Genomic DNA, 26,687 nt, shown 5'->3' with positions numbered 1-26,687 from the left:
TTCTACATATCAGGTAGCAGAATCAGTGTTGAAAGTGCTGAAGCGAAACAGCAGCGCGGGCCGGAGGGGCGGTGATACGCAGGCGCGGGCGCGGGCGCAGGCGCAGATCCGCGGGCGGAAGATGGCGGCTGGGTTCAAGTGAGTGCGGTAGGCTGGCGGGCGCGAGTTTGTAGCCTGGCGGTCGGCGGCTACTCTACCCTTGGGATTTTCTCATCGGGAGGCCACCCCACCTGGTTCCCATTTGTTTCCACCGCAGAAGCAGACGTTGGGCGGGAGAACTGAAGGTGGTCGTAGTGAAGGGAAAGGGCGCATCTTCTCCCCAGTGATAGGAAGTACTGTGTTGAGCCGGTACCCGCCGCGAGTGCTAGGCTTGGTGTGTAGTGGACTTTGCTGCCCAGGAGAGACACTTGTAATCTTGTAAAAAGCGTTGCTTCAAAACCTCAGGGCGCCCTGCTTTCCCTGCCCAGTAGTTTATGTGTAAAAGCATTCTGCCTCGTTAGAAAGGTTTTCCTTAAGCGTTTTCGGTGCTGCTCTCTGGGGAAGGCTATAGCTTTTCGTTCTGAGTCCAGTTTTAAATGGATTAAATAAATAGGATTCCAAAGGAAACCAGTTATATTGAAACGACCATGTATTTGTATAAACTCCGGGTTTTTGACACAGTGAAATATCTGTTTTGAAATTAACTTTCTTAGATAAGGCCTAGTGGGAAGTCTAAAGTAACTCCTGAAATTCGAAGTAACGATACGTCTTACACTTACCATAAAGTCAAGTCGCTCAGTCGTGTCCGACTCTTTGCGGGTCCAATGGACTGTAGCCTATCAGGCTCCTCCATCCATGGGATTTTCCAGGCAAGAGCGCTGGAGTGGATTGCCATTTCCTTCTCCAGGGGATCTTCCCGACCCAGGAATCAAACCTAGGTCTCCCTCATTGCGGGCAGACGCTTTACCGACCTGAGGCAACTATAAAGTAAAAACGAAAACATTTACTCTGTGGTTGTTAAAGTCGCAGGTACGGCTAATATTATAGTGGTTTATTGCCTACGCTCGTAATCGAAGAATATGCTAAATTTAAGTCGGGGTAGTGAAAATAAATGCGTAATTTTTTTTTTTTTTCCTACTAACGAAGTATTCCTGCTTCAAAGTATGAGTGATGCACACCTGGATTCATTCTCTTTTTAAAGAGGCCTAGGGTTTTGGTCTCGATCCTTATACTTGTTTAAAGCAGAATTAAAATCAGTCTTCGAGTGTGATTGTTATTGCAAAAGTAGCTACTTTTTATAATTAGCAACATGTGGCAACATAAACTAGAATTCATAACAGAAACTTAGTTACAAATTTTGGAATTTCTGCTCCATCACCCCACTATTAAGATTGTTGTGTTTCTGGATTTATATTGATTTATAATTTATCTCATTTTTCTCATGTCTTTCAGAACTGTGGAACCTCTGGAGTATTACAGGAGATTTCTGGTAAGTAAAGGTGATTATGTGATGCCTTTTGATAATGGTATCATATGCTTTTTTCATAAATACAAGTATTAATCATGTTATTCACCTAATGTTCTAAGTATACTTCGGTTTTTAAAAGACAATTTTAAAGTAATACAGATTAATTTATTTGAATTAATGAGGTTCAGTGTGTTTTCCCTGGTCTGTGTAAGATATACATGTAGATGTAATCTACTTTCATATATTTACTTAGAAAGAGAATTGCCGTCCTGATGGAAGAGAACTTGGTGAATTCAGAACCACAACTGTCAACGTAGGTGAGAGTACTTTGAGTTCTAAAAGAATGCTGAAGTTGCTTCAGTTCTGAAAATAGAATTTTTTTTCTTAATAGCAACTTTTTATTTGTAGAGTTTTTTTTAACTTACTCTCCTGTCACTAGTGGGCTTCCCAAATGTCTCGGTGCATAAAGAATCTACCTGCAATGCAGGAGACAGGTTTGATCCTTGGGTGGGGAAGATCCCCAGGGGAAGGATATAGCAACCCACTCCAGTATTCTTGCCTGGAAAATCCCATAGACAGAGGAACCTGGCAGGCTACAGTTCATGGGGTCACAAAAGAGTCACATACGACTGAGCAGCTAAGCACATCCTTTCAGTTTTTATGTTCATATTAAATTTTAAAGTAACTCTGAAGTGTTTTCCCCCTTCAAAAGTTCTAAGGTTTGGTTTCCTTCTCTATATCTTACATTATTAAATCTTCTGTTGCAAACATGGAATTTTCCAATTTTACCCATATGACATTCCCAGGTTTTAGCCTCTGAGTCATTTAAACGGTGTTTCAGACAAATTCTACCAGGTCTTAGGGAGTACAGTGATTTTTGTCAAGAGATTTTAATTTTTATAACAGCCCTGTGATTAAATGACAAACGATTCACTCAAAAACAAGAAAATGAATAATTCCTAAAACAATTTGGTTGACCCTTGAACAGTGAGGGGGTTAGAAGCACTGACCTTCACAGAGTTGAAAATCCAAGTATAATCTTACCGTTATAGACTGGCACTCCGTATCCAAGGTTCAGCATCCTTAGATTCAACCAACTGTGGATCACGTAGTACTGTGGAAGTATGTATTGAAAATAATCTTTGTATAAGTGGACCGGTATAGTTATAGCCCATGTTGTTTAAGGGTCAACTGTAATTTTACAAAGACTCAAGCAAGGAGTAAATTTTCACGGACATCTTAGATATTTAGAGATAAAAATCATACATAAAAGAAGAAAACTTTTTCATTTTTTAAAAATACTTTTCAGGTTCGATTGGTACCGCAGATGGTTCTTCTTTAGTGAAGCTGGGAAATACTACAGTAATTTGTGGAATTAAAGCGGTAGGTTTAATATACTTATTACCAAGATTTGAGTTACTAAGTTAGCTTCATATACTTATTAGATTATAATATACATCTATAATCCTACTGTTGATTGGGCAGTCAGGTGTTTTAGTATTTGTTTTCATTTCCCAAGTTTTAACCTTTGAGTTTTAGATAATACAACCCAAGTTTAATGACTTAATTATAATTTGTGAACATTTGCAAATCTGCTGAAACAATTTTTTAAAAAATCCTCACTGCCTTTAATTTTTAAAGAATTTGGCTGTAATTTGAGAAATTTTAAGATATTTTTGGTGACATATTTTTATCCAGTGATGGCATTTAATCTCTGCAAATGTGTAGAAAATTGCTCAAAAGTTTGAGGGAGTAATAGCTACCATTTACTGAGTACTTGCTGTTTCTAGCACCTTATGTTGGGTACTTTCAGAATTGCCCAGTTTAATCATGAGAAACGCTGGGCTGGAAGAAGCACAAGCTGGAATCAAGATTGCCAGGAGAAATATCAATAACCTCAGATATGCAGATGACACCACCCTTATGGCAGAAAGTGGAGAGGAACTAAAAAGCCTCTTGATGAAAGTGAAAGAGGAGAGTGAAAAAGTTGGCTTAAAGCTCAACATTCAGAAAACAAAGATCATGGCATCTGGCCCCATCACTTCATGGGACATAGATGGGGAAACAGTGGAAACAGTGTCAGACTTTATTTTTTGGGTCTCCAAAATCACTGCAGATGGTGATTGCAGCCATGAAATTAAAAGACACTTACTCCTTGGAAGGAAAGTTATGACAAACCTAAATAGCATATTAAAAAAGCAGAGACATTACTTTGCCAACAAAGGTCCATCTAGTCAAAGCTATGGTTTTTCCAGTGGTCACGTATGGATGTGAGTTGGACTGTGAAGAAAGCTGAGAGCTGAAGAATTGATGCTTTTGAACTGTGGTGTTGGAGAAGACTCTTGAGAGTCCCTTGGACTGCAAGGAGATCCACCCAGTCCATCCTAAAGGAGATTAGTCCTGGGTATTCATTGGAAGGACTGATGCTGAAGCTGAAACTTCCAATACTTTGGCCACCTCAAGCGAAGAGTTGACTTATTGGAAAAGACCCTGATGCTGGGAGGGATTAGGGGCAGGAGGAGAAGGGGACAACAGGGGATGAGATGGCTGGATGGCATCACCGACTTGATGGACATCAGTTTGGGTAAACTCTGGGAGGTGGTGATGGACAGGGCGGCCTGGCATGCTGCAGTTCGTGGGGTTGCAGAGGCAGACACGACTGAGCAACTAACTGCACTGAATCCTCTGAGGAGTCACTGGAAATTTTTCTCTCCAAATACTTGAGTATAAGCTGACTCCAAAGTCTCTGCTTTGACTACACTGAGCTCTGAGTTAGTCTAAGTTGAGATTCTTCCTCAATAAAAGTGGGGTGACATTTCATAAGACTTGCCAGTTTAGGGGCTTAATATTGTCTCATCTGAGGTTGGGGTTTAAATTCAGATTCTTGGCTACTGAGTAAGAAGAGAGGTGGGGCAGAAACCTCCGGTCATTTTGCTGAGGTGCACTAGTCAGCTTTGCCATACTGCCTTCTTGCCTTGCAGAGCTAGTGCGAGTGGTGCTGATGTCTCCAGAGCCCCTGACCCACCTTCCCAGGCACAGTGGATGCTCATGATGTTGCTAACTAGCTAAGATGGTCTTTGGTAGAGCCTTCCTTGACTGATTGCTGCCTTCACAATTCTCTAGTAGCTTCTTTCATAGGAAACGTTTGTATGCTTCTAGGAATTTGGAGCACCACCAACAGATGCCCCTGATAAAGGATATGTTGGTAAGTTAAATGGTTTTGTAATTGTTTAATAAATAATATTATAGTTAAATCTTAGTGGGTGAATTGAAAATTATTCAGAAGCTTCAGACAGTCCTGAAAAGTTTGATGTATGTTAGAAGATAGTGTAAATTAAGTTAAATAATCCTGTTAAATATTGAAATTGTTAAAAGAAGATAGTATAACAGCAAGGTACAGAATTTTTTAAATACCTTTGTCAAACTTGTTTGACCAGTTTATACAGGTGTCATCAGCCATCAACCTTTGACTCTTAGGCAAAGGGCTGTAATTGCAAACTTCTATTTCCATAAACACTTCCTTTATACCACTGATTTTCTTTTTCTTAATTTGGACCATCCTTTCTTTACAGTGGGAACCAACATTTTAAAAATGCAGAACAGCTGGTATGATTAGTGAGGCTATATACTGTTACAGATTGGGGTACTTTGAAAGAAACCTAAAAACTTTTGTGAATAATTTACAATTGAAGGAAGTCTTAAATGCTTGGGGTGCTGTGTAGTGCTGTATTATTTTTGTGCAGACAAAGTCAGAAAATATAAATTTTATCTAAGCCTAAGATTTTCACGAAAAATGGAAAAGAATGTAATTGATGTGTTATATAATGCTTTCCACTTGCCTTTGTAGTGGATAACGCCTTTAAAACTAAACCAGAGGTGAAATTTGGTTCACAGCTGCAGTGTTTCTTTCAGTTCCTAACGTGGATCTATCACCTCTGTGTTCGTGGAGATTTCGGTCTGGCCCTCCTGGAGAAGAGGCCCAAGTGGCCAGCCAGTTCATTGCAGATGTCATTGAAAAGTAAGATTATCATGATGAAGTCTGTCATTCATTTTAGAGTTTTTGAACATTTGCTTACTGTGGTCTTTGTCTTTAAATCAAGTTCACAGATAATTCAGAAAGAAGACTTATGCATCTCTTCAGGAAAGGTAAGAGGGAGTAAAGAAGCTGTGAGTTTTTATTAATTCTGAAGTGTTTTTTGGGGTGGGGAAAATTTAAAAAACACACTAGCCTTAAATACAGATATCTTGTTTCTAGATGGAGTTGAAAAAAAAAATCACTCCTACTCTGTAACTATCTAGATAAACTGTAGTTCACCAAAAAAAACCCAGTAAATTTTGATTACATCTTCTTTTAAGCTGATGTAATCTTTTTGCAACTAATAATGCAGTCATTTAAAATTTTTTTCCAACAGAAAGTTAATATCTGATCAGCTAACATGTGTTTAAGGTGAATCCACATTATAAATTTCAAGTCTGTTTGAAAACTTTGAACTACATTGACAAGTACCTAGAGGCTTTTCATGTTTGATTATATTGATTTATTAAGCAGTGTAAGACCTAAAAATTTCATGTATTAAGGTTTCTGGGGTAAAATACATTTTGAGTCTCATTTGGGCTTTTCAGAAGCAATTCCCTCATCTGCTAACTTAGCAGTAAGAATGGAAATTCCTCCTACATCTGTAGCTCCCTTGAGGGGAAATGGAGATGTTTACTTGTCAGTTTTTACCCAACTTTTAGAAGCCAGCTTTTACCCAACTTGCTCAGTTTTTTACTTTATAAAGGTGAATTTTTTCTTAAGTTTTTGCCTCAAAAGTTGATTGTTTAACCAAGGATGTGGTTTGTGAGTAGAAACAAAATACCACTTTATACCCATCAGAAAGCTTTAATTTCTTTGTCAACTCTGTTTTAGCTTGCTTGGGTTTTGTACTGTGATCTCATTTGCCTCAACCACGATGGAAACATTTTGGATGCTTGTACCTTTGCTCTGTTAGCAGCTTTAAAAAATGGTAAGCAACTTTAATAAAAGGGAATATTCCTACTAACGTGCTAGTGTTCGTTTTGGTAAAATTTCCTAAAGGTTTTTGTGAAGATTTACCTATCCACATGTTTCTAAATTAAAGAAAAACAATGTTTATATCCACCATATCTGCTTTAATTGTTCTGTTTTTTTAAGTAATACGTCTGCTACTGTACAGCATATGGAACTCTGCTTAGTATTAATGTGGAAGCCTGGCTGGGAGGGGGACTTGGGGGAGAATGGATACATGTGTATGTATGGCCGAGTCCCTTCCCTTTCACCTGAAACTGTGCCAACATTGTTTGTTAACTGGCTATGTGTGCATGAGTGCTAAGTCTCTTCAGTCGTGTCTGACTCTGTGCAGCCCACCAGGCTCCTCTGGGATTCTCCGGGCAAGAATACTGGAGAGGGTTGCCATGCCCTCCTATACCCCAATACAAAATAAAGTTTAAAACAAAAAAATACTTCTGGACAAGTTTAAACAGAGGGAAAAGTAAATTAACCAAGCATAGAATGCCCTGTTTAACTGGAGTGAGAAACTGACTTTACATATTTGCCTTTTTGTAGTACAGTTGCCTGAAGTTACTATAAATGAAGAAACTGCTTTAGCAGAAGTTAATTTAAAGAAGAAAAGTTATTTGAATATTAGAACTCATCCAGTTGCAACTTCCTTTGCTGTGTTTGATGAGTAAGTTAATCAAAAGGTTGTGTATTTAACTGAAGGGCAAAGATTCTTACAAGTAGAATTTTCAGTTTGCTGTTAGCTTTTCTGGTTTCTACTGGTTCTGTCTAGCTCCCACCTAAGCTAAAATGCAGGTAGTAAGTTTAATTTACTTTTCTAAAATAAAATGTGTCTCATGGGTTGATAATGTATGCCTTTTTATTTTTCAAATAGCACTCTGCTTATAGTTGATCCCACTGAAGAGGAGGAACATCTGGCAACGGGAACCCTAACAGTTGTAATGGACGAGGAAGGCAAGCTCTGTTGTCTTCACAAACCAGGCACGCACTTTCCTTCCGTCTCAGTACTGAACATGTAGATGAAAACGTAGAGCTTCTTTACATTAGGGAGGGCCAAATGGAATGTGGGAGGTTTTATTTACTTAAGATGCCTTGCATCTTATATGTCAGTGGTTCTTAAACTTCAGGAGGTCTTGTTAACACATACCGACAAATCTTGAGACCATATCACTGGTTTATATTATTCAAATTTTGTTTTATAACTTGACATGATGTAGGTCATGTAAGAGTAAGTGTTGGCACAATTTTTCAGGTGGAAGTGGTCTGACTGGAGCTAAACTTCAAGACTGTATGAGCCGAGCAGTTACAAGACACAAAGAAGTAAAAAAACTGATGGATGAAGTATTTAAGAGTATGAAACCCAAATAAGCAACCACATTTTCAAAACAGATTTGTAAAAACTGTATTTGTTATACTGTGCACAAACCTTTTATACTAAATAAATACCAAACTACATTCTTTTGAAAGATGTTTCTAGTATTTCTCAGGTCACTTCTGTATTATGTACAGTGAAACCATTTTTAAGAAACAGTGACTTAGGCAAACCAACCCTAATGGTTTGTTAAACCATCTCCCTGTTTTTATTTAAAAATTATTTGTTTTTATTTAAAAATCAAACTTCTGTATAAAGTTTGTATGTCTAGTAATGTAAAATACTGACATTTTAAAAAACAAGTAGAAACTCCGAATCCTTTTGATTCAATGCTCTTTAACTTTTTAAAAAGAAAGAAAAACTATTCAAGACTCAGAACTTGGGAGTGGTTGGCGTGCCTCTCTTCATCTTACTTTTTGACTGGCTGCCTGTATGCCGATGACGATGTAGCTGAGCTGTTTGTGCTGCTGCTGCTGCCACAGCCATTTGATGCTGCAAGAATCGTAACTGCTGCAAACAGAGGGGAAAAAAAATCTAGTTAGGTTAAACGTAGGTAGGTATGGAAAGATGATTTTCCTGAGAGTGATGAGAACAACAAAACTGAAAGGGAGAGAGCACTAAGATAACAAAAAGGGACTATACCACATCGAGACAATGCACAGTCAAACAGCACCAGTGGTACAGAAGCCTGCTGAGGGCTTTAAAGACAGGGCTTTTTAAACTTTAGAAGAAGCTCTGTTACTTTGCCTGGCCAGTCTATATTGCAGTAACTCAGCAACTTCAGTTACCATTGTGTTGTATGATAATTTATAGCAGTATAAAACCACCCTGCAAATTAAAGATAGTCAAGTATACTATTCTGACTTCCTAAGAATGGAATAACACTTTTCTAAAACAGGACAATTTACAAATAGGAACACTGGTATACTTGCCTTTTTCTGCAGTATAGTATTAAGAAGTTAACCATTGGCACTTACAACTATTTCAAAATATAAAGTAATCTAAAAATGTATGTTAATGTGCCATCAGCACTTCATGAAAGATTTTAAATTAGGCAGAGAATATGACTTAAATGTACAAAATATATGCAGTGCTCCAAGTTGACTCGCTAAAGTTGTCAGATTTTTAAATAAATTTGCTATTTACCAATTACTGTATAATCTCAAAAGACAGTAACATAAAACTGAAGTAAGGTATTTTGAAGTACTTTTGGAGCAAAGTATCTTTAAAAATGTAAGCAGAGTGAAGTTGCTGGATTACTTGGATCTGTTGCTGCTGCTGTTGAAAGGCAGAGGAGAGCTGGAGTCTCTGCTGAGGAAGGCTTTGCTCAGGTCTGTTCTCGGCAGAGCCAAGCTGAGACAACACTACAGAGAGGAGAAGGGGAAAGCAGGCCAGTCAGAAAGTTTGAAGGCTCCCAGGGTTAGAAAAGGACAACACAGAAAATGAAATAGAAAAGTATCAGTATGATTAATCTTAAGTATCAAATCACAGACATTTCAGAATAAATTTAGTACAGTATCCTGTTAGTTGAGGGGAACCACTGCCTGCAGGACTTCCTGGACATGAAGAGGGGAGAGCATGTGGCCAGAGCACTGTGCCCTCTCTCTTCCTGCATCTCGGTGCCGTTTCCCTGAGAAGGCTTTCTAGCAAAATGCTGACTATGCCATGTTTAAAAGACAACCAGTCAAGTAGGAAATGGAGTGGGAGAAACCCAAACTACCGTAAGGACAAAACTGGTAGACAAATGCCAAAAGACGGTACAATGACTATCAGACCGCACTATTAGCAACAAAGGTGGTGAACCTTTTAGAGCTGAGTGGGATCAGGGGTTAAGTTTACCTCTGTACAGATGAGGAAACTGCAGGCCTCAATGGTCTGAGGGACTCACTACAAGATAATTTAGCGGCAAGTCTGGAGCTAAAGTTCTTTCCATTAAAATTATACTACTGCTATTTTAGGATATTTACAGTTTGTAGGGTAAAGGCTTATTAATAATAAATTTTCATTTGGAAATTCACTAGCTCTAAATTAGATCCTTATGTAGCTCTTCCAGACACTGGAAATTGTACTGAATTCATAGTAAGCCCAGTGATAATTCAAAGTATTCACAAGTTCACTCATTAGTCTTGACACATTATCTCAGTTTCCACAGACATGTGACTTACTGATTTTAATTAAATATGAACTTAGAACTGCTGTCTTAAATTGATGAAATAATCTTCACTAAAGATAAATCTTTGGTTCACCATTTATTACTAGAAATGGTGAGCAGTCATTTAGTATATCTCTTTTTTTTTTTTACAATTGTCTTAAGCTTTGCTACTTGACTATTAAGTCCTAATTCACGCACTATAAGCTACTAGAATGAGACAAAAAACTGCAATCTAGAAAAGTGCAGTCTAGATAACCATGATAAACTAGAGTCAACTGCTTGGAAGCATCCTACTAAGCTGGGTAATTGTACAAAATCTTGCTAACAAAATTTAGCATGAGGTAAACAACTGCTATTAATATATTTAGGTCAAAGCACTTCATCAAAATAATGAGAAATATCTCAGTGTCTCAATCAAATAGTTCACACATTAAATATAACTGAAACTTTCTCTTGTTTTTGCTTGCAAAAAGGAAAAAGTTTCAGTGGTGAGATCCCAAGAGATACTTTTAATAAATTCAAATTCAACATTATTTAGTTATGAAGATACCAACCAGCTGCCTGTGAATGCATAAAGCTTCCTACTCCGGCAAGGTTAATAACTGCAGCATGCTGAGCAGATAAGGCTTGTTCTTGACTGGTCAAACTTTGTTCAGAACCCTGAATTAAAAAAAAAAAAAAATGACATGTATACAAAGAAAAAACAATTTTGGGTTGGTGGGAAGGATTGGTATTTTTTCCTGTATTAAAAATCAACATTAGACTAGGTCTTATAAAAAGAGTAACAAGGAAAGCCTTCAGAGGTATTTAGAATTAGCAAGAATAACCAGTATTTCAAAAGCAAGAAACCTAATTTTCAGAATTGATTCTGTATTGGTTTGTTATTTCATGCTGTATTAATAATTACTAAGGCATCTAGAAAGCATCAGAACTATCTTTTTTGAGGTATTGCTGATTTGCAATACTGTGTTAGTTTCAGGTGTGCAGCAAAGTAACTCCTTAGTGGCTGCACCAATTTACATTCCCACCAACAGTGCACAAAGGCTCCCTTTTCTCCATACCCTCTCCAGCATTTATTATTTGTAGACTTTTTGATGATGAACATTCTGACCGATGTAAAGTGATACCTCATTGTGGTTTTGATTTGCATTTCTCTAATCATTAGCAATGTTGAGAGCATCTTTTCATGTGCCTGTTGGTCATCTGTACGTCTTCGTTGTAGATATGTCTATTTAGGTCTGCCCATTTTTTGACAGGGCTGCTTGTTTTTTGATATTGCTTCTATAAAGCTTCATCAAAACATTTTTTAAAAAGCTCAAAACACTTTGCAGCACAATATTACAGTTTCTAGTGAGCACATTAGATCAAGAAAAGGAAACAGACAGACATAGATTATAAAGGAAAAAAAAACCCATTCTTAATTTGCAAATGGCAGGACTATTACAGGAAAAAAAAAAATCCCTAAGGAATCTACAAAAAAAACAGTAAGTAAGGTCAGTAAGATCACAGAACACAAGATCAACACCAATTGTGCATACTAGTGATAAACAGGTAGAAAATGAAAAACAGTACCATTAATAATTCCTACCCCCCCAAAATGGATAAAGGACAAAAACAAAACTTAGGTGTAAGTCTATAATACACAAATAGGACTTGCATGCTGAAAACTAGCTGATTTTAGCCTAGAAACATACCATAATTATGGACTAGAAAACTCGCATAAACATGGTAAACCTTTCCCAAAATGACCTATAGGTTCAAACTCAATTCCTTTAAAAATCCCAGCAAGGTTTTTTTGTAGATATAGACAAGGTGATTCTAAAATTTACAAGGAAAAGCAAAGGATCTAGAATAGCTAAACAATTTTGAAAAAGAAGAACACAAGAGGATTTTCCCTTTGATTTTAAGATTTACTATGACCTCTGGACAAAGGTCCAAAAGTAATTCAACTGAGAAGGATGGCTTTTATAACAAATGGCACTGGAGCAAATGGCCAACAGTTTCCCCTCATAAACGATCCCGGACCAACGTCTCATACCTTCTACAAAATTAACTGAAAATGGATCATAGATTTAAAATGGAAAGTATAAAAAATTCTTTTGGGCAGAGAAGCTGGAGAGGAGTTCTTAACACTTCATCCCTAAAGCAAAATTCACTAAAAAAAGAGTAACTCAGACTTCCATCAAAAGTGGGAGCAACCCAAATGTCCATCAATGGATGAATGGATAAACAATGTGATATATAAATCAAGCAAATACTACTCAGTCTTAGAAAGGAACTTCAGACACACACTACAACATGGATGAACCTTTTGGATATTATGCTAAATGAAATAGGTCAGCTGCAAACAGACAAATACTGTAAAATTTCACCTATATGAGGTGCCTGGAGTAGTCAAACCCACAGGAACAAAAAGTACACTAGGAGGAGGGGGAAATAGGGAATTCCTTAATGGGTACACAGTTTTAGTTTTGCAAGATGAGAGAGTTCTGGAGATTAGTTGCACAACAATAAGAATATATCTAACACTAGCAAAGTGCACACTTAGAAATGGGTAGGATGGTGAATTTTGTATTACATGTATTTTACCACAATTTTGTAAAGAAAAGTACAAATCACGAATTTTTTATCAAGCTAAGTAATCCTTCATGTGTTAATAAAACCAGTTTTTTTTTCTTCTTTTGACTTAGTTCTCTTTTTTTAAAAGAACTTTTTATTTTGTATTGGGGTATAGCCAATGAACAATGCTGCGGGGACTCAGCCATACATATACATGTGTCCAAAAAATAAATAGTTTTAAGTACACCATTCCTGAGAAATCTAATGGAGGATGAGCATTATCCAACCAAGACTTGACTGGGCAATCTTTGGCAGAAGGCCGGATGGTGAACATTTCATATATTTAATAGTGAGCTAATCTGACCTGCCTCTTGAGAAACCTGTGTGCAGGTCAGAAAGCAACAGTTAGAACTGGACATGGACAACAGACTGGTTCCAAAAAGGAAAAGGAGTACATCAAGGCTGTATCTTGTCACCCTGCTTATTCAACTTATATGCAGAGTACATCATGAGAAACGCTGGGCTGGAAGAAGCACAAGCTGGAATCAAGATTGCCAGGAGAAATCTCAATAACCTCAGATATGCAGATGACACCACCCTTATGGCAGAAACTGAAGAACTAAAAAGTCTCTTGATGAAAGTGAAAGAGGAGAGTGAAGAAGTTGGCTTAAAGCTCAGCATTCAGAAAACGAAGATCATGGCATCCGGTCCCATCACTTCATGGCAAATAGATGGGGAAACAGTGGAAACAGTGGTTGACTTTATTTTTCTGGGCTCCAAAATCACTGCAGATGGTGACTGCAGCCATGAAATTGAAAGACGCTTACTCCTTGGAAGGAAAGTTATGACCAACCGAGACAGCATATTCAAAAGCAGAGACATTACTTTACCAACAAAGGTCCGTCTAGTCAAGGCTACGGTTTTTCCAGTGGTCATGTATGGATGTGAGAGGTGGACTATAAAGAAAGCTGAGCACTGAATAATTGATGCTTTTGAACTGTGGTGTTGGAGAAGACTCTTGAGAGTTCCTTGGACTGCAAGGAGATCCAACCAGTCCATCCTAAAGGAGATCAATCCTGGGTGTTCATTGGAGGGACTCATGTTGAAGCTGAAGCTCCAGTCCTTTGGCCACCTGATGCAGAGAGCTGACTCATTTGAAAAGGCCCTGATGCTGGGAAAGACTGAGGGCCAGAGGAGAAGGGGACAGAGGATGAGATGGCTGGATGGCATCTCCGACACAATGGACATGGGTTTGGGTGGACTCTGGCAGTTGGTGATAGACAGGGAGGCCTGGCGTGCTGCAGTTCATGGGGTTGCAAAGAGGCAGACATGACTGAGCAACTGAACTGAACTGAAAGGAAATGTTGGAGGTAGGACTCAGGAATCAGTATTTTTTTAGCTTCCCAGATGATTCCAAAGTGCAGCAAATGTTCAGAAAACCCTGAACATTTTAAAAGTAAAGTTCCTTTTACTACTTTACTGCAGTTCTTATTCAATTTCTCTTTGGCAATATACAGAGTATTTGTTTTTGTCTATTTTCTGTTTTAAGCTTCACAATAAAAAGAATTTCTCTATTCAAATGGAAACAAAATACTAAAAACAGAAAGATGATGAGGTAGAAAGAAAGTATATGGCCTACTGGCCTATAGAGGCAGAAAGACCTGGACCTGAATCCCTGCTCTGCCACTCTCTGTATGGTTGTGAGCAAGTTGGTCACTTGAATCTATTTATGACTATGCAAGATGGAAGTGACATCATCTGTTCAGTATGGCTGTTGTGAGAATTAGAAATAGGCCTTGATTACTGATAGCTACTACTGTTAATAAAGAAAGGACAGCATATGAAAAGTTTGTTCAGTCTAAAAACACTTGAAATAGGCATGGAATATACCAAAAAAAGATATAATTCTATGATATCATATGGAAGGTAGAAAGGACATACCTGCTCCCCAGGCTGTTGAGGACTAGAAGTTGTGGGTTGCTGGGGCTGAGGCTGCTGTGGTGTAAACTGGGAGAGCTGCTGCTGCTGCTGTTGCTGCAGGGTGTTAAAAATGAGCGAGCCGCCTGGAAGCTATTAAGAATTTGAGCAAGAAATAATTAGGCAATTTCAGATTATTTAAATTTCCTTATTCTACAAATGTTTCTGGGGCATTCCCTATGCATCAGGTATTCTTCCAGGGATGAGGAAAACGAAGTCAACAAAACTGAAAACAAAACAAACTCCCTGCTCTTTAAAAAAAAAGGGGGGGGACAATCTCTTTAAACACAATTTTCAAGTGCTATTACTCTGGCTCTCAAATACGTAAGTAATCTCCAACATAAATCTTTCTGCTTCAAGTTAATACTTAGCTGTCTAAATAAACATACTGCTTTTGCTTAACTGTTTATACATTAACACAAAACAGCACTAAATGCATTTGCAAGTATAAAAAAAAAGCTAGTGATAATGAGGGATTTATGTTAAAAAAGCTCATTTCCCTAAATCTGGTCTAGCTTTGCCCAAATCCAGAGGTTTTTATATAACATAGCCAGGAAGTCCAAAGCTGAAAAGAAAATGCATTAGATGTGCATATTTAGTTTGAAGATATTACAAGCTCTGTCATTATGAATCTAAATTAATAATAAAAAAGCGTTTTTACAAGAAGCATCCAGAAAATTCCACATTAAACACTAAAACTATGCATTCCAAATGCATCAGAAAACAAATGTTTTTCCACTTTATTCTATAGGGGTTTAAGTTAAAAACACTTTGAAGTTTTGGGGCAAAGTCCAAGCAAATACCAAGTGAGAAACTCTTAGATCTGTACAGTCAAAAAAGAGGTGTCTAGGTCAAAAGCTCTACACTCAGCATAGTTCATTGTTAGGTAAATCTGGACAAAGCACAGGTCAAGTGTTTCCTTCTCAATTAGTTAGATAATAAAAATGTAGCAGAATGTAATTTGTAAGGTGGTTTCTGCCCTTATCATCAGTGCTATTAAGGAATGCCACTACTCTTAACACTGAGCTTGATCCCTACAGAAATTCCTACAGCAAAATGCAGGAAAGTGGGCTAAACAAGCTAACCCAATGTGTCCATATTATAATTGGATTATTCTGCGATGCGTATGTAAATACTGACACTGTCTGCATACTGTATAGGAAGTAAGTTAAGTTTTAGTTCTAAATGTGTTTCCTAATTTATTATTTCTGAATATCAGGTTGGATGGATGTGATTATTATTTTCCAGTAATCCCTAGCTCTGCCATTCTGTGTCTCCAAATCTTTATTTTCATGTCTACCTTTTCTAACAATTCTCTGTAGACAATCTCATCCATTTCCAACCTACTAGGCTTAACACTGAATGCAATCCTTAAAGGACCAAGCACAGCCCAGAATACTCTAAGTTTACAACATGTACTAAATATTCTCTACCTACTTTTTCTCTTTATATATGTTAATACTGAGAAAACGAATAAGAAAAGTCTCATCACTCGACACAAACTGTAACCTAATGGACATTTACTGCATGACTATTTAATAGTGATTGAATAGTCACCTGCCTGGCACTGTGCTATTGAGTCATATTCTCCTCAGGAAAAGAACACACATATCTAATCTAAAAAGCTTCTATTCATATATAAAATCTATTGTAAGCAAAAGGCAATACTTATGCATATACATAAAAAGTCTGTTACAGAACAATTACTTTCTAAGTATATTTGCTGCTACTACTGTAGGCAAGTTATTCTTCTTGGCAGCTGTGAACTCTCCCCTCTGGAACTAGTTCTTAATTTGGCAGGGCTGTCAGAGCCAATGGAAGTGTGGTACATGGGTACAATTTTTTCCCGCTTACCCACTTAATCATACTTTTAAATGCTTCTCAACAACCTCAGAACTTCAAATGCTAAAATGTGCAAACATACATGGTTAAAAAACAAAAAGCACCATAAAAAACTTAAAAAAAAAAAAAAAAACTATCAAAAGCAGTGTTTCAGGTTTACCTGGAGTAGATTTAAGGGCCTGAGACTTGAAGTATTTTTTAAACCAAATGGAACACCTATTAAATAAAACTCATGGTTAAAACAGGAAATTAAAACTTTATTATACTTGGAGGTACTTTATACTTTAGCATATAAAAATACAACATTTTAAGTACTCTCTGCACAGATGTGCTTATTTCCTATACTTTAAAACCGGCCCCCCAATTTCATCACTATTTGTTGATAATGAGATCTTATTCAAACATGTGAAGCACAAGATGTACCTTATATTCTGTATTTCAGAAACTGAGACTTCTTTATAACTACTGAAACTACTGGCTGGAAAAGTAATCTAGCAGCATGCAGACACTACAGATATAATAAAACCATCACTACTGTGCAAATACATTTCACATATTGGTATCTACTTATATTTCTCAGTGCTAAACAGTATGTGATAACAATCCCATCTCTGAGAACTAGTGTGGTTTGTGCTATTTCCTAAAGTGCAAATGCTAATATTAATAATGCTGACGAACACCGAATTTTGTGTATAAGGATCAAGCTGAAAGTCATGAAACAATGCTTTGTTAATTCTGAACTTATTCCCCCAAATTTGTGACACAATACAGAGCAAATCCTAAAGCAGGCGTTGGCAATCTTTTCCAGTAGGCTTTGTGGGCCACAGACTCTGTCCCTTATTGTTTCTCGTATCTTTTTTTTTTTTAAACAAACCTTAAAAAGTGTAAAACTATTCTTAGCTTGAACTGTGTGTTACAGATTGTTGATGGCAGTCTTCAAGTATGTGTATATCTTCCTCAGTAAATATACCAATTTGAACTCTAGTTTAAAAGGTAACTAGTCCTCTAAGCAGGTAATTGTATTTAAAAAAGATAAAGGGTAGATAATACTCAAAAGACAATATGAAAGGCTTGTCTGAAAAATGGAAAAAGCGTAATCAGACAAAAATGTGACAATATGGATAGCCCCTCCAGGAATTCTCATTAAAAAAAAAAAAAAAAAGAGATAACTCCCTTTAAGGGTGGATGACATCTGGGTAATGCTTTATAGCTTACTAATGGCACTTCCATATCACTTCATTTATTTTCTTGTAAATAGCAACTTAAGTTAGCTACTTTTACTCCGGCTTTAGAACAGATGAAACTGAGGTTGAGGGGGAACAATTAAGTGACTTCTTCCAGGCCCTACAGTAAGCATTTGGAGCTACCAGTAATTAGAAGGATTACATGTAAATATAATATCCAAAATTTAACACTGATTCCATTTTCCAGGGCTCCTACCACTAAAGCATACTTATACACAGTAAAATAAGAATATCAGCTAGAATTAGAAAACTACAGCAATATATTAAACACATTTAAATTATATTCTTTGGATTCTCTTTCCCCTACTCATAGCAAGTTTCTCCTAACTCATAGTAAGTTTTTCTTACTATGCTGAGTTTGTTTTTCTGTTAATCTTTTTTTTCTGAGTAAGAAATGACACTGTTTTACGATACATTCTCTTAAAGAACTTTAAAAGTAGCACATGTTGTTAAAAACATTTTCCCAGTACCTGTAATTACATTACTGCAACTACCACAATAAACTACTACTAATGATGGGACAGCAGTTATTTTTGAGTGTTTATCACATCTCAGGCATAGACACCTCATCTGTATTTATTCATTTAATCTTCACAACTGTGAGGTAAAGTATTGTTATTATCCTTATTTTATTTATAAGGAAAATGAGGCCCAAAGGTAACTTTGCTATGATTATGCAGTTATGGTAAGTTGAACAAGAAGGATTCAATCCAGGCAGTCCGGCTTCAGAACTGAGGCTTTTAAATATCATGCTATATTGCTTTTCTTGCTTACACATGTTTTCAAAATATGGTTCTTTTACCTGGAGCAGGACTACACTGGTAACCATCAAAGTTACTTTTATAATGTTTGGAAGTCAAAGATAAAATCTGCAGAGACTTACAGGCTTACCAAGTTTCTTCAGAGAATTTGATAGCCAGATGGTTTTTAATTCAAATATCAGAATTTTAAAAGCTTTTGAAAGGAAATATTTTCAACATAATATTTCATTAAAAAAGGATGTTAAATGTTTATCACTTAAATGACGTTTTAACATAAGCATGGAGTGTAATTTTGTTAGAGATTATTATTTCCAATATTCTGACCTGCTTGAGAGGCTGTCTGCATTGCACCCGGCAATGCATTTGGTAGCAGACCCCCTGAGGGTAGAAGGCCACTCAGGTTTATTCCTGCAGGAGTTATGGCACCAGTGTTACAGCCCAGCATAGGGTTTGAACCACTCATCAAAGCTTGAGCTCCACTGCAGGAGAATAAGACAAAACATTAGGCAGGCTAGTGCTGTGAAAGAAAAATCAGCTACATAAATCCTTGGATTAAAAAACAAACTGCTTCACAAACACAGATATTTCTGTCTTAAATATCAACAGCGAGGTTTGCAAAAATTAAGTACTATGTATCTACCAAGGCTTAAAATATAATCTGGTAGAGTAACGAACTCATCAATGGATTAAAAGATGGTAACAAAGGATAAACAGGAAAAATCTAAGCTGCTGTCAATGTGAAATCAGTAAGTAGTACCACCTTAGTGCCTATAATAGATGTATTACTATCTAAAATTCAAACATACTTTCTGAGATAAATTCTAGTCACGCAGAAACCATTTTTTTTCAGTTTCAACAATATACAATTTGTTTTTAATTTCACAAATAATTTTAGATTGAGATTATCTTAAAAAAAAAAAATCAGGGCTTTGATGCAAACTTACCAAACAGAGCCCACTACATTGATGAAGTTAAGTCCAGCAGAGTTTGCCATGACCTGGGTGGCTGTGGTTCCTGTAGTTATAGATGTTACCATGGTGGAAAGAGGAATGGTCGTTACAGGCATTGCCTGGCTCAGAGACTTTTGCTGCTGAGCAAACTGAGTTAACAAAGTGGGCTGAGGGGTGAAGCCTGAATCTTGGGGAGTAGGGGTAGCTGAAGGGGTAATAGGAGTTGAGCTCTGAGCATCAGGAGGGTGTGGGGTCGATGAAGGGGTTGGTGTAGGAGTAGATGGCTTAGGAGTTCCAGATCCTGCTCATTGAGAAAAATAAAAATTGCTAGTTTGTTATAAATGGCCAGTCCTTTTTCAAATAAGGTTAATGGAATCTTATTTAGCACTGACAGTCTGTTCCAGTTTTTTTTTTTAAAGCAGTTAACTGCAAGTGTTAATTTCTACACATGATACATGAGTGTTGCTACACTCAATTACAATTAAGGATGCAGTATATCACCTACAAATGCCATCAGAGATGCTATTACAGTAACAGTAAAAATATACATTTGTATTCTATCACAAAACCCATTTAAAAGTTAGTTTCCTACCATGCTATCTTTGGCCTAAAAACTTTAAAAGGAATTCAAATTAATTTTTGTTATTTACGATTTCACTAATTTAGGACATCACTTAGAAATATTGCTTATTTTCTGTTAACAGTCTGAGATAAAACTCTGAACATATTTAATAAATTACATACAGTTAACCATCGTATTTGGCACCTAAATATACATATTTAATTCCTAACACAGCAAGTTTACCCTGACAGACAAATTTTACAAAACACAGTAATAAAGCAAGTATTTGATAGATAATACTGCATCTTTAACAGTAACTGTGTACTTCGGTTTAAATGTAGAATGTATAGAAAATCTGTTGTGAATGAAGTATGCACAGTTTATCAACTTTAAAAAAATAAAAAAAAAAATAAAAAAACAAAAACCAGAAAAATAAAACCAAAAGCTCTTGAGGTGTTTTCTTTTTTAGCTTTCATGTCCTGCAGAAAGAAAGGAAAGAAATGTGAATGTCCAGAAGCTGTCACTCAACCCTTACTTAAAGTAACAACTGTGTGCAGTAGATTAACATAATAATCAATACCCACAACATAAGAAGTGTGAATAAGACTTTCAGGAAATTTATAAATTTTTTCTTTGTGCAAAACAAGAAGGCAGAAAAATTACACCTTTTGAGCTATCAAGATGAAGATGTTTACATCTAATGCAAAGACCACCCTGTCACTGTGCAGTGTACTAAAACTTTCAGCACATATTAGTCATTTATTAAAAAAATCTAAAAAACTGGAATGCTTTTTTTATTTGCAAGTTGGTACCTAAATATCTCAGATATTTGTTAATTTGAAGAAATTCAAACTAATGCCTAAATTCTTGAGCAATTATTCTTGATGTTTAAAAAAAAGTATTCAGTAGTAAAAATTACATTATCTTCAGAATGCTTTATGATCATCCCACATTTTCGTAACTGACAGCAATTAAGGAGAGTGTACGGGTATTATTAAAAAACTACCTTTCAGTTTACTTCTTACATTTACAAAGGTAGGACAGCAGCAACAACTCACATGACATTTTTTTCCCATATCAGCTGCATAGTTTACATAAAATGTAAAATGTCCTAAGGTACACTGGTATAAAAAATAATTTGGAATCTTACTGCTACATTTAGCTATCAGATTATTTTTTTCAGGAGATGTGTAGGTTGCAAATCTATAAGAAAGGTATACACAAGCTGCATACATAAATACAGAAAAACAAATACAATTACAATAAACACATAATACATACAGCCAACAAGAGATCTGCCTGAAGCTTCTTAAAACTTGTACATTTTGGGTAGACAGTACATTCAGATTTCACTATTTCACTGGAAGAACTATCTTAAGAAACACTAATGCAAAAGCTTATGAAGAATTTTTAAGTTACAACTTACTTTGTGATGAACTGGCAGGTGACAGGGCAGCTGGAGAAAGCATGCTAACTTGATTAAGATCCACGGATGACTTCCGAGAAAGACTTGGTGGCTTAGAAGCAGGAGGAGGAGTTGGAGATTTAAGAAAGCTGCTGGCCTGCTGTGGTGTAAAATAGTTACCTAGGGGAAAAAATATAGAAGTTATTTGCTAGGTTTACAATTTAAGATTTGATGAATTATGCTACTTCTTAGATTTACAATTAAAAATTCTGAGCAAATCAAAATATGAGTAAATGGATTATGATCATCTGTTTCTTACTCTAGATTACACAAAATTAAGGAATGCAATACCTGAGGAACTATTTCCTGAGGTTGAGGGAAGTTTGATGGGTGGAGGTCGATGTTTCACTCCCTTCCCCAGTACTGAAGACTGAACTGACACGGTCTCAGGCTGCTGAGAGACAATGATATTAAGCATACTCAATAAAATGAAGTCAAATCAGAAATTCACAACACTGTAACTTCTGGATGAAAACAGAGTTTAAAAAGATTAGGTATTACACGTTTCAAAAGACTGCAACTTCACAAAGGGAGAACTATTTCCAAGTGAAAAGGTAAAGAAAGAGTTTGAAGGAGAAGAGCAGAGTAAGATGACAGCAAAGCTTCACCCTTAAATCTTCCCCAGAAAAATGATAGCTGTAGAGGTAGCACATACTTCTACAGCTGTTAAGACATATATATACATGCAGGTGACCAGTATACATAGATGTTCATTGCACTTTTTGTTTTATACCTCTGTGTATGTTTGAAAATTTCCATTATATAAAGTTAAATAATGAAAAGAAAATTAAAGTTAAAAGTAAATACAAAACTATGGACATGAGTTTAAACACATTCCAGGAGATGGTAAAGGACAGGGAAGCCTGGTGTGTTGTAGTCCATGGGGTGGGTTGTAGATAGACATGACTTAGCGACTAGATGGCAACAATCCCTCAAAAACTAGTTCTTAATATTTCTCAGATCCTTGAGAACAATCAGGCAGGAAAAAGTAATAGCACAAAAAAGTTAACCAAACACACTTCTGTTTCTTTCCCTGGAGAAAGCTGACTCAAGCTGGCTGAGCCACTGGAGCTGTGTGACATCTTCACTGGACATTTGGCTTCATTCTGGACCAATTCCTGGTACTGATTGACTACTCTGAAATATTAGCGGGAAAACAAGTAATGATTAGCTAACTCTATTTTAAACATAAATTTATTACATAGGAAATGAATAACTTAATGAAAAAAGTTCTATGAAAAATAACACAAAAATGAAAATTTAGACAATTTATCTTTGATAAAAGCACAGTCTTTTAATATTTTCAGTAACAAGCTAAAGCTGAAAACATTTTGCTAATTAACGATTTAAAGATCCTTTCAGTATCTTGTCTCTAAAATAAAATTACAGGTCTCTAAAATAAAATCCACCAATAAGCAGCCAAAAGAATTACACTGACTCTGACTTATATTCTGATTAAAGTACTACCGAAAACTCATTTTCCTTAACTACTATAGATACATCTAAGTTTTATTTAAAATAAAGCTATATTTTAAACATTATCCTTTTGTTACTTTCTTAATTCTATTTAAAAATCCTAGGAGTAGCTAAGATATAATTAAAATCAAAGCTTTGACTCCTAACAGAGTACTCTCTATCCTACAAGAATAAAGTTTATCATACCCATCCAATCAAAAATAAAGATGCAAATATTTTTACCTCTCAGCATCAGTCTTTGATCCAATAATGAACCTAAATTGTTTTTAAGAAAAGAGAAAAGTATTAAATAGACTTGTTTTAAGGAGCCCCGAGATTACTTTTGAAGTCTTTTAGTAATTTTAAATATAGAATTAAAATCTATCAAGATATGAAAAAAAATATTGAAAACACATTAAAAAATATTAAATGATGACCAAGTCTTGCATGCATTACAATATAATTCTGTGAATAAATTGGCTGATTTAATTTAAGGGAGATTTATTTGGGGCTGAAAGTTGCTAAGTGCTACACACCCTTACAAGTGTCTGTCCTACAGCAAAATTCACTGAACTACCTTGTGCAAGGCCTGTGGCCTTCCTCTCGCTTTAAACTTTTGATTTTGGAAGTCATTATTAATGTTTACATAGCAGGACCTTAGAGTACATTTTGACAAAGAAGCGTTTATCACCAATTCAAATAAAGTCTTTACCAACTCTTTTAAAAGGATTTGACATTTATATGATTTCTTAACAGATTAAAATAGTGAGTTTGTTTATTTTTTAATTACCAATTTGAATGATCATCTGTGGAGAAGCTGAAATATAAAATGTAAAAAAAAAAAAAAGAAAAAACTTGTTAATGCAGCTCAAACTTTAACTTCATAGCTATTAAATCAAGTAATTTATGAATATGGGAGAATGACTGGAAGGTAACAAGCCATGGAGCATTTCTGCAGCAATGTCCTGAAGTAAAAGGCAAAAAATTCAATTCTCTAATTGTCAAACAAATATAATCAGTTGGCTTTCTGAACCAATTTTTTTAAAATGAGAGATCATATGTCATTCCACTGTGTTTCAGAAAAGTTAGTAACTAATTAAAATGACCAGCATGTGTTTCTAAAGGGAAGACTTTAAAGAAATATGGCTAATCAAAATATCTGGTCTTTCTACTAAGTATAAATAAAATAGTAGCTGAGGATCCCCTGACTGCTACTGTTTTCTCCTAGTGACTTTTACTTAGGTATTGGTGAGGTTATTCTTTAAAATCCATCTTTCTGCTATAATTTCAACTTGTATTTTGTTATGATTTAACATAGAGCTGGCTCTTGCTTTTTTTTCTGCTAAGGTTCTCTTTTTCCTTCCTTTCAAAACAGCATCAACTTGACTAAGAGAACTAATAATAAAACATTAAAACAAAACTAAATACTGGGTACCTTGTAGTAAACATATGTGACCCGTAAGTTTAGGAAATTCAACTACAGTTGGCCCTTTATATCTGCGGATTCTGTATTCTCAGATTCAACCACCATGGAGTGAAAATATTTGGGGGGGGTGGGAGGGAAATATTCCAGAAAGTTCTGAAAAGTAAAACTTGAAGTTGCTATGGGCTGGCAACTATTTACACAACATTTAAGTTGCATTTACTACTTATTTACGTGGCATTTACATTGTATTAGGTACTATAACCTAGAGTATATGGGAGGATGTGCATAAGTTGCAAATATGTACTATTTCGATGTAAGAGACATGACCATTTGCAGATTTTGGTACCCAAGGGGTCAAGGGACCAGTGCCCTGCAGATAATGAGGAACAACTTTATACTTATTGCTTTCTATTGTTTTTGGCCACACCGCACAGCATGCAGGATCCAGGTTCCATCACCAGGGATCAAATCTCTGGCCCTGCAGTGGTAGCGTGGAGTCCTATCCACTGGACTGCAGGGAAGTCCCACGTAAATATATTTCTAGAGCCAGTAACTGCATGAAGCACCGAGTCTGTGTCCTTACAGGCAATGCTAGAATATCAAGCATTTTAAACAGCTTTTACAGTTACAGTAACCTTGCTTCCCACTTAAACGATTTATTGCCAGAAGCACTTTATGCTCACAAAGGTTAAAGTCATAAGTGAAAGTGAAAGTGTTAGTCACTCCATCGTCTCTCTTTGCAACCCGATGCACTGTAGCCCGCCACGCTCCTCTGTCCATGGAATTCTCTAGGCAGGAAAACTGGCATGGGTTGCTATTCCCTTCTCCAGGGAATCTTCCCTACTCAGGTTGAACCCAGGTCTCCTGCATTGCAGGTGGGTTCTTTACTGTCCGAGTTACCAGGGAAGTCCCCCAAAGTCATAAGTGGCAGCATATAAATATACCAAAAGAACAGCACAGGCATGGATTTTATAGCAAATATAAAAATAATTAAGCATAGTTTTTAAAAAATAAATTACTATTTTAAAGAACTCTTGGAACAATATGGTAACTACAATTTAAGTTTACTGAGGTCTGCTGCCAAATCTGACTGAAGGTAACTAACAAAAAAGGAAAATTTTTATTCATCAAAAGCTCGTCAGTAGTCACTGAATAAACTCTTGACGGTTTACTTGGTCAAATACATGTATTTAACAGAACTCACTGGGACGGTGACATCGGACTGTCACTCTCCTCATCTTCTTTACATGGCTGGATTTTACCATAGTAAAGTGGATCACCAAGTGACTGCAAAATGGTCAGCTTTGTTTTCTGATACTGATTACCAGCTTCACATTCAAATATATAATCATCTTTTACATCCTGAAAAAAAGCACCCCAAATAAATACTCTCTTCCGAAAATACATAATCAGAATTAACAAAAGCCAGGAAAAAATGACACACTAACTTATATCTAGCAATTAAGACACACAGTCTGTAGACCTATTTAAAACTGTCTAAGAGGGCCTCCCTGGTGGCTCAGTGGCTAAAAATCCACCTGCCATTCTTTAAAAACAGAAGGAGATCCCAAAGAAAAGGCTATTGTACGTTTAATAAATTCAGATCCCAGATTAGAAACGGCATCAAAAGAAATGGAGCCTGCAGTGGTTACTTACATGGGCTGGCCAGACTGTTGGTTGTGAGTCATCAGACTTGATAGATTTTTCTACTTTGGCATATTTTTCCACCTAAGCAACCAAACCAAGAGACATCAGATATAATGAAACCAGTATTATGACGATAGAAAAAACCTAAGTAACTTAATACAATACGCTTTTTAGCACAAGAATTCTTGAATCACTAATAACACCAACTATTTATGCTTAAGTCGTTTAAAATTCTCCTGATATAGATTCAATTAGACCAACTAGTTTTACAATAAAACAAAATTAGGACCTCTTTTGCCATTAAACAAATGTAACGAACACAAATGCCTCTTCCTTTTACTCCGTAAGTAGGTATCCTATTTGTCTTTTAGGAAAACTGGGATGTCAGAGGTGATTAGGACCAGGATCTTTTCTTTTGGCTGGGTCTTTACTGGAATTGTCACGTAACAGTGTGGACAAAACCAGAAAGACACTAGGGAAGTTATATTAAAATTGGTAAAATTTTTGTAAATCTCCATTTTCTCGTCAAACTCAAACCATATTTTCCATGTATTTTCTACCAGACTCCGTGAACTGAAACTTCTCATCTTTCTGGTAACCACGATTTTTAAGAGTAATAGACTCACTTGGGCATCTGGTAAAAATTCAGATTCCCATGTCCCTCCCCTGGAGACCTGACTCAGTAAGTTGGACTGAAGCGGGGCTTTAACTGGTATCCTAGATGTTTCAACTGATCAGTCAGACTGAGAAACTTTGTATTAAGGCTTTTCTACTCAAAGCAATGTCTGTG

General features: G+C 36.3%; 2 protein-coding genes across 9 annotated transcripts in view; one reads left to right on the top strand and one right to left on the bottom strand.

Moving 5' to 3' along the window:
- The first annotated feature begins 120 nt into the window (after positions 1-120).
- EXOSC8 (exosome component 8) lies at positions 121-7,923 on the top strand. The gene is made up of 11 exons (XM_052649904.1): positions 121-138; positions 1,432-1,468; positions 1,701-1,764; positions 2,757-2,830; positions 4,607-4,652; positions 5,360-5,465; positions 5,548-5,593; positions 6,357-6,453; positions 7,032-7,152; positions 7,360-7,466; positions 7,738-7,923. Exons 1-11 carry the CDS (start codon positions 122-124, stop codon positions 7,851-7,853), a joined length of 831 nt encoding a protein of 276 aa, XP_052505864.1. The 5' UTR covers position 121; the 3' UTR covers positions 7,854-7,923.
- Positions 7,873-26,687, bottom strand: part of SUPT20H (SPT20 homolog, SAGA complex component) — a 36,003-nt gene continuing 17,188 nt past the window's right edge. For 2 of the 8 annotated variants that reach the window (XM_052649895.1, XM_052649896.1), the window contains exons 13-26: positions 25,907-25,978; positions 25,455-25,612; positions 23,615-23,641; positions 23,068-23,100; positions 22,389-22,506; positions 21,661-21,763; positions 21,331-21,489; positions 19,337-19,643; positions 18,717-18,871; positions 16,548-16,603; positions 14,510-14,638; positions 10,564-10,669; positions 9,118-9,221; positions 7,873-8,367 (exon numbers count right to left, since the gene is read on the bottom strand). In XM_052649895.1, the coding sequence (XP_052505855.1) occupies positions 8,230-8,367; positions 9,118-9,221; positions 10,564-10,669; positions 14,510-14,638; positions 16,548-16,603; positions 18,717-18,871; positions 19,337-19,643; positions 21,331-21,489; positions 21,661-21,763; positions 22,389-22,506; positions 23,068-23,100; positions 23,615-23,641; positions 25,455-25,612; positions 25,907-25,978 (1,665 nt within the window). In that variant the 3' untranslated portion in view covers positions 7,873-8,229. The remainder of the gene's footprint in view (positions 8,368-9,117; positions 9,222-10,563; positions 10,670-14,509; positions 14,639-16,547; positions 16,604-18,716; positions 18,872-19,336; positions 19,644-21,330; positions 21,490-21,660; positions 21,764-22,388; positions 22,507-23,067; positions 23,101-23,614; positions 23,642-25,454; positions 25,613-25,906; positions 25,979-26,687) is intronic. The other 6 variants (XM_052649900.1, XM_052649897.1, XM_052649903.1 and 3 more) reach the window with 6 other exon arrangements.

The sequence above is a fragment of the Budorcas taxicolor genome, chromosome 12, assembly GCF_023091745.1.
Source record: "Budorcas taxicolor isolate Tak-1 chromosome 12, Takin1.1, whole genome shotgun sequence".
NCBI classification, from domain to species: Eukaryota; Metazoa; Chordata; class Mammalia; order Artiodactyla; family Bovidae; genus Budorcas; species Budorcas taxicolor.
Note: the sequence above shows the minus strand (reverse complement) of the source record. Positions and strands in the feature narration are given on the sequence as shown.